General features: G+C 40.1%; 1 protein-coding gene across 19 annotated transcripts in view; it reads left to right on the top strand.

Moving 5' to 3' along the window:
• The window catches only part of madd (MAP-kinase activating death domain), a 52,879-nt gene that overhangs the window by 5,453 nt on the left and 35,134 nt on the right, over nt 1-12,292 (top strand). For all 19 annotated transcript variants that reach the window (XM_080885803.1, XM_080885800.1, XM_080885801.1 and 16 more), the window contains exons 2-3: nt 2,868-3,113; nt 4,242-4,886. In XM_080885803.1, the coding sequence (XP_080741929.1) occupies nt 3,055-3,113; nt 4,242-4,886 (704 nt within the window). In that variant the 5' untranslated portion in view covers nt 2,868-3,054. The remainder of the gene's footprint in view (nt 1-2,867; nt 3,114-4,241; nt 4,887-12,292) is intronic.

The raw sequence follows: 12,292 nt of genomic DNA, 5'->3' as shown, positions 1-12,292 counted from the left end.
GACAATATTTTCACGGACCGGCCTTTAAGGTGTCGCGGATAAATTAGGGAGGGGCTAATAATCGGCTCAGTCATTTTTAATGATCGTTGAAAGCCCAGATCGTAATCGTGATTAAAATTCGATTAATTGAGCAGCCCTACTATAACATGTAACTAGTCCAAACGACATGGGAAAAGAACAAAGCAACACGGGTTCTGTCAGACATAGGATATACTGCTTCTCATATGTCTGTGTGATGGAGTAGATGCGGTCATGTTGTTTAATTCAAAAGCAACTCCTGGAACTGCAGTGAAATTGGCATATTTTCATAGATGTGCACAAGTTTTGCTGTTTGTTAGACTTCAGTAATTCATCCTTCAGTCCTTATGAATCAGGTCTTTTTTTTTTTTTTTATTAATGTGAAGTTTGAATCTTTTTTGCAGTAATTGCACTGATAGAGGTGTGGTCATTGTAAGATTATCTTAAGCTTTTAGAAAAGAATCCTGGTCTTAGCTTTTCAGTGGGAATGCATCAATGATGCAGTATGAACCACTGACTAAATTAAAGCTCCTTCAGCTGGATAACAGCCTTTAAGTGACAGTGAGAAACTGCTCTGGGTCCTGAGTGTTTGTGTTTCAGGGTGGGGTTTCAGTAGCATGGCCTCCTGTAGTATTTGTTAGTTTTAGAGTAAACGCTGTTTGGCATCGCATGATAGCTCAAGTAGATCACGTTACTGTGGTTTTGTTTTGTGCAATTAGCTGATGTGAACATTAGCAGTTATGGTGTTTTCCTCTGAGGTGTTTTAAGCTTCAGATTTTGCTGCTTATTCCAGAAAAACAAAAAGCAGAGCAGTAATTCTGTAATGTTTGATGGTTTTGGGAGGAAAGAGAGATACTTCAGACTGTAGTTTTACTGCAGCCACATTATAGTCTTTGAATTGAATGTCAGCATGTTGGTTTTGCTCTGATTATATTCACACTGAAAAGTTACAAGTCGAAAAGTTGAGCATGGGACTGAAATTGTCAATTTGTGTCTTGTGGTTTTAAGGGGATCTCACTGCTGTTCTTTTCTTTCTTGTGGGCTTCCAGTTCATTGGTTACACCTGCAAGTGCTTCCCATGAGGGTTGTCCTGATTGTGTCATAACTACTAACATGTTTGGCAGTGCTGTTATTTGTTTAACTAGTACATGCCCATGCTACAGTATAGTTTGACCAGTTTGTGGTGTTGGTTGTAAAATTCAAATGATTGTAAAATGATGGTTATAACAAGTTAGACAAATATGTGTTCATTGCTTGGTGGTTGCAAGGCAACATGATGGCGTTATACTGTATGATGCATAAGCGAAGTGAATATAAATTAATGTTACTGTTGTGAAACACAAATGATTCAGTGCTTTTGCAAGGCATTTTAAAAAAGGTTATCTGAGCTTGTCGTTAGGTGATTGCAAGGCGATGTGATGACATCATCATGATAACTATTGATAAGAGCTGTCAGGGGCCTGAGATGTAGCTGTGTGCCAAGGCTGGTTGCTGAACTCCTGATCCTAATGTAGGAGGATTTGTGAGACAAAGAAATAAATACACAGATTTTGTAAGTTATAGAACATGAGTGAGTTCCTCTAAAAAGCAGATCATATAGCTGCATAAATTATTGCTGAAAATAGCATGAAATGCCATGGCTGTGGGGATGTTAAATTGTTTTTCAGAAAAGTCTTAAGAGTTGAGCTTAACATAATCCTGGCCCAGACTTGTTTTTTTTGTATTTAGTGGCCAGTGCTTTGTCATTACTTTACAAGAGGAGATCCAGAGCTTGTGCACCTGTTTGTAAAGCTGCTCATGTTAAATTTATTCTCACAAAAGCAACTCAACTAATATTTTGAAATGGTGTTGTTATTGTGTCAGGGAATGCCCGCTAAACTGTAGTCATGCACTGTATGTTGCCTTAATATGAATGTTAAGTTGTCTGTTGTCACGATAAGGGAACTAGACTGGAGCTACAAGTGGCTTCCTGGTGTTTAATAGCCATCTGTAGAGGTGCTGGTTTAGTTTGCTGGACAAAGTCCAAGCTGTGAAGTGTGCTCATTCCACCAAGGCCCCTAAGCTGCTTACTTACCTCTCCTTACCCTCCAACAAAAACAACCAGGCAACGCATTATTGTCAACTCTAAAGTGCAGCAAGTAATATTTTGTAATATGTTTAGAGTGATTCTTTAGTTATGTCTATGTAAATGTAACCCAAAATTATAAGTTTTAATCTCCAACAATTCTGTTTATAGGTTTTTGTGGTTCTTCTTCCTATGTCGTCTTAATGTCCAACATATACCCTATAAACACATCCACACACCTTTTTTTGCATTTTGTTTCTTTGTTTATAGTAGTATGATGTCTTGTGAAATTTGGTAATATCAGAAAGCATTTCTGATATTATAAGTTTAATTTTATAACAAATTATAATTTGTTATTTGTTCGAATACCACAAGGACAGAACAATACAGTTCTTTGTCTGCTCTTTAGCTGAAAAGGCTCCAAATGCTTTATTCCATCTTAAAACCATGTGAAACTTCTGCTGTTGTGTGGGGTTAAAAGCCTTGTGAAGAGTTGGTGTTGTGGACAAAGGTAGTATATATATTGTACATAGAGGAAAAGTGGAGAATGCTGCAGAGCTGAGTGGATTTATACTTTATTATAGTTTGACATTTACTGAAAAGTCACAACTATACATCATAAAACCCAATCTGACCCCATTTTGTTACTCTGAAAAATTACGCTGCTGTTTGGTGATATCCAGTGTGTGCACCAGGTGCTTTCATTGTGCAGACACAAGCTTATTATATTGTGGTCATAAAAACATACAATAATATATATTTTCTTCTTCTTTGTGTGTTACAGATTGGACCCAGTCTTCTTCTTCTTTTATGGGTTTTTTTTTTTTTTTTGGAATCATCATAATGATAGTAAAGGAGCTGCATTTCAAGTATACACCTGAGCTTTCTCACTTGTGATGGAGAGGTACCCTTAACTCAAGAGGCGACGTATATCCTGGATGCTGTGACATACAGGACATGGTCAGTCCAACATGGAGAAAAAGAAAATGTGCCCCCGCCTTCTCGACTACTTGGTAGTGGTTGGAGCAAGGTAAGCCCTTAGGCAGACATGGCACCCACTACCCTTTAACCTTAATACTTTTTTCTTTAGTGTCTTGACATATAATAGGCATACAAAGTAGACCTCTTGGTTTTTATATCATCTTCTATTTTTACTCTGTTGAAAATTCTCAGCACTTTTGAATGCATCCTTGCAAGTGTTTGAAGGTTTTTGGAAAACTGCAACCTTGAAATCTGATGATTTCACAGCTTATGTTTTTGCTTTGGTGTTTATACAACAGCTCAACCCTTATGAAAAATGAAGAAAAGTAGTATATTGTTTCAAACATAGTGACTGAGCCCAAAAAAAAAATTGACATAATACAGTGAAATCAGAGGGGACTCTCAGTCACTGTGTCTGTTTATTTGAGCGGTTGGTGATTTAAGTGTTTAAGAACAATTTCAGATTTGTTATTGGATGGAATGGTTGTTGCCTCATACTTCCTCTGCACAGATTTCCAAACAGTTCAAACACTTCAGTTTGAAATGCTAAATTGGTTACACATTTGCTTCTGTAACCACAGAAATACTATCGAGGCTTTGTTCAATGTTTTTGTTTGAACTCTGTGGTTTCCATTTCTTCCTTTATGAAATTTGTCTTTCCTTTTATGTCTTTCATATTAAAGGGAACCTGTTACACCTCAGATACTCTGCTAGATTAGCTTTGGTTATTTCACAATTTAAAAATAATCTTAATGTATCTTGTAGTGGGCGTTGGTGCAGCCCCTCAGTTCCTCCACTGTCTGAAACAAGCTGTTTTAGCATATTTCCCTCTTCCCCTTAAGCCAGCTTTATTCAAATTGCCTGTCGTTTAAAAAAAGAAAAAAAGAAAAAAGAAAAGAAACAGGGTCTGAACAGAAAGCAGGTAACAGTGAGAGCACAGAAGTCTGTCTTTTACATTCTTTTCTCATATTTGCTGTCGCTCACATTTGACACATAAATACACTAATGTCTTGATTTGATATTTTGATGTTTCATGTAAGGGATTTGAAGCTCCCCTCTTAACATGTGATAGGAACTCAGTTGCAGTTGCATCAGGAATTAGTTGTAATGTGCTCAAAGAACACATTAAGCAATAATTCTGGGCACTGCTGACAAATGTTTGCCATTTAACCTCCAGGCAACCTACTAGTGACAGTGTGGCCCAGACCCCTCAGCTTCTCCGACGCTACCCACTAGAGGACCACCAAGACTTTCCACTCCCACCAGACGTGGTTTTCTTCTGCCAACCGGAGGGCTGCCTGAGTATACGCCAGCGCAGGGTCAGCCTTCGCGATGACTCCTCTTTTGTTTTCACCCTGACTGACAAGGACTCAGGAATTACTCGCTACGGAATCTGTGTCAACTTCTACCGCTCCTTTCAGCGAGGACATCATCGTACTCGAGGAGAGAAGAGCAGTCACGCTGAGACAGCAGAACGGGCAACAGAGACCACAAGCGAAGGGTCTGATAGTGGTGGAGGTGGAGTTCCACACCGTGTGGTTTCTCCACCCAAGAATGCAGAGTCAGTACCTCCGCCTGCTTCTGGAGAAGAGGGTGGACAGCAAGGTGCTGAGCAAAATGCCGGCAAGTCCCCACAGCACAAACGGAGTGCTGCTAAGGTGGCGGCCAGGAACCGCAACAGCACACTGACCTCTCTGTGCATACTCAGCCATTACCCCTTCTTCTCCACCTTTAGGGAATGCCTATATATTCTCAAGAGGTTAGTGGACTGCTGCAGTCAAAGGCTAACACAACGGGCGGGGCTTCCTCGTGCCACCCAGAGGTGAGGTTTCAGATTTCATGCACTAATGCTTCTTCACTCACAAACAGGTTTTATAGTCTTAATCTTTCTTTAAAAGCTTTGTTAGCCAAATAAATAACACACAGATTATTTTGAAGTAGGTCTTTGCCAAGAACCCATCCTGTCAAAATAAGTTGTGTAGTATAGAAACACCAGAATCCACTTGTTGATTGCTGTGTAATTGCTAAGCACATGAAACCATTAAACACCCACTAAACACTTATTTTTGTATGAGCATTCTCGTTGTGCCAGCCTTAGGGGCAAATACCAAGTTAGATGACAAGATCTCATAAGCAGAGACCAGAGTGGATTCATTTTAAAGGATTTTAGCATCCATATTAATCAGTACATTGTTTATTCCCTTCAAAGTTTTCTTTTGTTGACTGTAACATACTTCAGTCTCCAGAGACAGCAGTTGGCAGATGATACATCTGTTCATACCCACCTGTAGTTTATGTAAAAAGAGCAATTAGCGCTCTTTTAAAGCACAGTTTCAGTTGAATTCAACTCACTTGAATTTCTTGTGCAAGCTTTTAAATAATGTCTGTGCATTTGATGCACATTAATAACCATTCACACAGCTTATTATTTCACATTCAATTCTAAAGGCTAGAAAAGTTGGAGAAAACTTGTTTTGTCAGTGTTCCTGCTGATGTTTTCTGCAGTGCCCACTCCTTTGTTTCTACTCCCGTCTGCTTCTTCCGTTGTCCACCTGTTAGCTGTATGTTTGTGTTTCACAATTATACAGGAGCCTTTGTCTGTGGTGCCGCACAGTTTTGCAGGCCATCTGTGGCGTGTGTCTTGTTCTCACAGTATGCTTTATGCTTTCAAGCTCCACCTCAATGACAAATAATGCCAAACAAAATGTCCACAGTGCATTTAAATCAACTTTGTTTTGAGTGGTTTGTTTTACATTAAATATTATTTCAGGAAGAATAACAATTGTTACATAATTCTAATGAATCATTTTGTGTGTACACCCAAGCTTGACAGATAGTGGGTTTTTGGGAAAATGAAGGGTCGCTGTTTTCACAAACTACTAAGCAATTTATTGTTAGGACACCACTTCATCACCATCTGCTCAAGTGTGACATGCACTCTTCCTCATGTCCTGCAGACAATGCTGAGAGGAAGGTAAACAATTGAGTTTGAGTGCACTATACTGAACAAATAATATGACACTGCCCACTTGGCTAAATTACTATAATAAACTGTATAAAAAAGTTTTCAGAGCAGCAAATATTTCACAAAGTCTATCTGTTGTATAAAAGGAGAAAATAGGGCTGTACAGACTTCATGGTCTTTTGCTTCCCACAGTTAAATGAACATAATCAGGCAATATTAAACACCAAGTGAAAGCAAATGAAGTGACCCCTTAATCAGCTCTTGACCCCCTGGCTGCATGTGCCAACCACAGCTCTTCCCTACACTGTGTAGCTTGAAGTTTCCTGGACTAGTCAGGACAAGTAACACTGCATATTAAGACAGATATGCAATAAAAATCAAGAACAAGAAGGTGAAGACCTTTTTCCCTTTAGGCAGATCATCAGCTGTTGTTTGGAAATACATGTCAACCAAAAATACATATGCAAAGAGTGCTCTATAGTTGGGTCTGCACTACACCTTGATCAGTATATTGGCCGGCCAGTATTATTGGCCATTGTTAAGCCAATAAATGAAAATTTCAAAATGTAGCTTATGTTTTTTTCCTGCATTATCAAGTTATGTTAGTAAGGACTCTATACATAAGAAATGCTAGGGAAATCTGTTCATTTCCTGTGCCTGAAGGACAAGAGGTATTGACTCATGTATTGGAATTTTACACCAAATATTGTTATTGGTACCTGTTCTGTCCTAAATCCTGTTCTAGTCTAGATAGCAAAGAAACAACTAACTCATTCAGCTGCCTGAAAACACATCTCTAAATGCAGTATAATTAATGAATGGACGGCAAGAAAAACAATGCAGTGGTTGTTAACATGAACTGTCCATGATCAACTCAGCAATCACATTCCATGTGGCCAAAAAAACACAAGTGAGTAACAAAAACTCCAGCAGAAGGGTGAACATAGTGGAAACACAATTATTCTTCCAAAGTAGTGATATCAGGGGAATGTAGAGGGATCTCATATTTTAATTATTAATAATACAGCACAGAGTAAAAGGGAAAACAGTACTTTATTCATTTAATTTGTGTTAAGTTTTGGTACAGGTTTTTTATTTATATTTGTTGATTTTTCTTCAGAGGCGCTGAATTTAGGCAGATATGGAAGACCAGTTTCATTTTGATGCAGACTTTAGTAGAATAGCATGAATGTTGCACATAGATGTGGAAGGAGTGTAATGTAATTGTCATCTCAATAATGATCAAAATAATTATGGGAATCATTTTGGCCACAATCATCCACGCCAAGGTGAAAATATAACCCAGAGAGTGAAAAGAAAAAAAGGTCTCAATTGGATACCCCCAATATATCCAATAATATGATAAAAGGGGATTTATCGTTCTGTTCTGCCTATTAGACTTAACACAAATTGCTGATCATGTTTCGATTTTCTTAATTAAGCTTGAAGGCTAATTAATTCATTTTTAATTTAAGCTGCAGAGTACTCACAGCTGTACCCTGTATTTGATGCGGTGGCGTGATGTGGCAGTATTTTTCGGTGCTCTTTGGGTTTTTCTGTTGCCATGGGTGAGTTAATAGATTGCAAATTTTGATTGACAAAGTGCTAATTAGGCTGTCACTTCACAAGAGCTTATTCATCGAATGATTGTTATTTATAGCTGTTAAACTAGCGCAGCTTTTCCCGTCTTCTTTAAAAGGCACTGTTGGAACGTCTAGCACCCAGTTAAGCTCATACCTTGGCCTTTTTTTCTTTGATAAAATGTCGCTCTGACTCCACTTATCAGTAATATAGAACTATGGCTTCTCTGACAAGCTTAAAAAGCCGAAGGCTGAACAGACCTGAGAATCTCTCTTTTCCCCCTTTGACATGGTTGATTGAAATGTGGTGTTGCAGTGACAAAGAAGTAGAGTCATCACATAATGACTGCGAGCATTTTCTGCTATGGCGGCTCTGACAGATTGAGGTCTCTGCCTGCCCGTGGGTAACAGCTGCAGTTGGTGGGAGAGATCCAAACGGCTAATGATTTACCTCCCTCACTCTTTACCACACACACACATATATAAGTATGCACTTTAGAAAGGGTAGTAGCACTGCGTGCATAGAGTAGTGGGTTTTCACATTACTATAGCGCCAACTACTTAAGAGCCTCTTGTGCATTTGTCTCATTTGCTCATCACATTAGGGATTTCACTGGTTATTTGTTCAGGTTTCTTTGTGGCTGTCTGCAGTAATAAAATGACCTGATGATTTCATCAACTGTTTTTTTTTTTTTTTTTTTTTTGGATCAAGGTCTTTTTATTGAACAAAGAATTGCTTCCAACAACAATTACGGCAATATTAACAAACAGTCGTGCCCCACCCACCCATCCAGAACAGTGTAACTAAAACCCAGCCAGAGAGGGAAGAAGAGATAAAAGAAAAGAAAATTACAGATACAAAGTAAATAATAAAATAAATGAACAACAGCAAGGGGAAAAACAAAACAACAACAACAAAAATAAAAAAACCCATCAACTCTGTTTTTAACTTTAAAATTGCCCTGGACATCTATCAATATATGTATTAGCTAGGGGTGCAACGATACACAAAATTCACGGTTCGGTTCGGTACTTTGGTGTCACGGTTCGAAATTTTTTCGATACAAAAAAAAATGTTCATGCCTTTTTAATTTGTCATTTATTAAAATTATAAATATATATATTTTAACTCAAAAGTACAGTTTTTAAATTTAATGTTGCTGAAACAAAAGTAATTAAAAAAATAAATATATCTCAGGGCTCTCAAAATTTCAAAATCCCTGGTAGCCCTTCGGGCAGGGACTCTTCAGTTTTTGGTAGCCCAAAATAAATGTAAGTAGCCCGAATAAAAAAGAGAGCAATTTTTTGATTGATGTTTTGTTTCCTGTTTTGTTTCCTTTACAATATTATACATTAAAGTATAATATTGTAAAGGAAACAAAACATTAATCAAAAAATTGTTGAAAAACAAATTACAACATTGTATAAAAATTACAATCATCAACTCAAATACTTGGTTCTAATTGAACAGAAATTTCTATGAACTTGTAAGAACTGTGTATAAAAAGCACTGTTTTTGTCCGCTAGAGTGGGATTTTCACGGCACATTCCGCACCACATCTCTGTGCGTTCATCATTTGTTTGAAGCCAGCTCACCTGACATTTCTTTGGAGGTAGAGCAACACCAAAGTAATTGCTTAAAGGAGCTTCTTCGACATCTTTAAGAGTTTTAAACAAATGTCTGTCCTCCTCCAGAAAATCTTATGTTTGCAAACACGCGTTGCAACTTCATATCTTGTGCGCGGTTTTTTTTTTTTTTTTTTTTTTTTTTTTTTTTTTTTTTTTTGACAGCGAATGCGCACCTGCGGACCACTTATGTGCAGCCCCGGTAATATAGCTCGTCATATTGCAGCCACAGAAATTCTTTTGTCCATGAAACCATAAAGCTGCACTTTCTTTTTGTCTTATAGTCTGATTTGTCCTAACTTTTCCGTTTTGTGGTAAGCTTTTCTTTGGCTGTCACATCTTCACCCTGACCTGTCTTATTTGGCTCAGCAGAACTAAAATATATATCCTGCTGCTTTTATATACACACACACACACACACACACACACACACACACACACACACACACACACACACACACACACACACACACACACACACACACACACACACACACACACCGGTCAGCGATTCTCTGCGCGATCAACCTCTCATATGTTTAAGCTTGCTGCGGGAGATTTCACTTGTCATATTTGCATAGTAAGCTAACGATTGATAAGTCGATGTCAGGGGAATTGGTGCACAAATTATCATCACTCACCAATCAGTGCTGTCGCTCTCTATACACAGTTCGCGCGATTGCAAAGTGAAAGCAAAAAACAAGCGCAAATTCAAACGCGATTTCAATATGTCACATATTGACAGTGGCTCACCGATGCCAATGACATAATTACCCAGCGACATTTCCGAAAGAATGCAAAAGCATTGACATATATTTTTCCTTCCTACAATAGCCCGATGGGCAGGGCAGAGATAGATTTTGGTAGCCCGACTGGAAAAATCGCTAGCCCCGGGACGTCGGGCTAGCGATTTTGCAAGCCCTGTGTTACAGGCATGGCCCTTTAAGGATGAAGCCTGATGGGAAATGTATTCGGGATGTGTGTAGCGGGACTGCCTGGTGTGTGTGTGTGTGTGTGTGTGTGTGTGTGTGTGTGTGTGTGTGTGTGTGTGTGTGTGTGTGTGTGTGTGTGTGTGTGTGTGAAGAGAGAGAGCGGAGAAGGGGAAAAAGTAACGGTTAGCTACAGAAGAGACGAAAATAAAAGAAAAGGAATATAATAACTCCCTCGACAGCCAGAGTTGTGTCGGCGATGCTCGCTGTGAGTAAACTGTTTCAGCCCACTGTACGCGGTGTTCGTGCCTTAGAGAAGAAATAAAGTTCGGTGAAGCAGTTTCCTACGCCTCCTTCGATCTTTTTGCTAGCGGAGTTGACCTGTATAGTAAGCTGTTGCCGGCTACGAGTCAGTTACGGAACCTTCAAATAACTGCCAGAGGTTTCCTTACTACGGTTCGGGGCCGCGGATCTGGCGCGGTAACACCTGTATCTGATTGAGGAATCACTCATCTTTGGAAAAGAGTTTATTACAGAGAAATGGCTCTTTCCAAAATAAAAGCTATACTATACGCTTCTTCTGGGCTATATTCTCAACAGCATATTGTAGCGGGTCAGGGCTGTTCGGGGTTCTGTTTGTACAGTTATGTTTTTTTTGCCATAGTGACGGGTGACGCCCTCTCGCTGCGACGGTGTGTCCTTCCGGGGTCAGAGGGCGCCCTGTGTGTTGTTGTTGTTGCTGTGCGGTTGCCGCGCTGAGCAGTTAGCTAGCGGCAGTGTTCTTCTGCAGATGTCAATAAACGGCTGTGCTCCCTGGCTAGCTCACGGGAAGCAAGACCAAACGACACCTCCGTCTCCTCGTTGTCTGAGGTCGCCACATTGGTGTCAGAAGTGGGATGATGGTGGCACCCCATGTTCTGACCCGAGTGACTTTTCCCCCGCCGGACTTGACCGGCCGGTGCGCCAAAAGAAGGCACCTAGACATTTGCAGGACTTTGTGTGGGGCAATGTGGTCGTCGGGGACGACTGACCCCTTAAGTAGGGGGCTATGTAGCGGGTCAGGGCTGTTCGGAGTTCTGTTTGTACAGTTATGTTTTGTTTATGTTGCCATAGTGACGGGTGACGCCCTCTCGCTGCGACGGTGTGTCCTTCCGGGGTCAGAGGGCGCTCTGTGTGTTGTTGTTGTTGCTGTGCGGTTGCCGCGCTGAGCAGTTAGCTAGCTGCAGTGTTCTTCTGCAGATGTCAATAAACGGCTGTGCTCCCTGGCTAGCTCACGGGAAGCAAGACCAAACGACACCTCCGTCTCCTCCTTGTCTGAGCTCGCCACAATATTAAACATATCAGGTCCCCATAAGGAGAATCATGTGCTAACGGCTGTCTAAATGACTCGGGTAAAGTTTGTAGCATGCATGCTTGTTGTTTTTGTCTGCTTCCACTTGTCTTTGCACTAGGATGATGTCGGCGTAAATGTGCAGTCATATTCGTTGTGTTCCCACTAGTGCTGTCAGCGTTAATCTCGTTGAAATGACGTTAACGCCACAACACGGCAAATCTCCGTTAACGAGCTAACTGCGCTAACACACTAGTTCCTACCCATGTAATTGAGCATTGCGTGGCACATCCAACATACTGTTTTACTTTAGTCCATGACCCGCTTACCTTCAGGGTCATACGTCACATGAAAACCAAAATAGTTCCAAATGCCAGATCTGAATGAGGGTGGGGGAGGTTCAATTTGCCATGTTGCAAGGAGAGCTTAACTTCTATCTTGCTAGCTTGCCCTGCGCTCTTCCTTCTGATGATGCTGTCTGTGTTGAACGCTCAGTGGATCAGTGCAGCCTAGTCGGAGTAGTCGAACGCAGATACACTGAGCTCTCAACACAGACAGCATCGTCAGAAGGAAAGTTAATAAAATAAATTACAAATTTTGTATTGTTCGATACATATGCGTACCGAACCGAAAGCACTGCATCGAACGGTTCAATATCGATACGAGTAACGTTGCACCCCTAGTATTAGCGTTATCTGCTTGTCACAGAAATTTGTTAAGCTTTTCAGTAAGTATACACACTGTCACGTAATATGTCGTTTTGAACAAAACTATATTATTATTTTTCCTTACTGCCCA

Source organism: Rhamphochromis sp. 'chilingali' (assembly GCF_963969265.1).
Source record: "Rhamphochromis sp. 'chilingali' genome assembly, chromosome: 6".
NCBI lineage: Eukaryota > Metazoa > Chordata > Actinopteri > Cichliformes > Cichlidae > Rhamphochromis > Rhamphochromis sp. 'chilingali'.
Note: the sequence above shows the minus strand (reverse complement) of the source record. Positions and strands in the feature narration are given on the sequence as shown.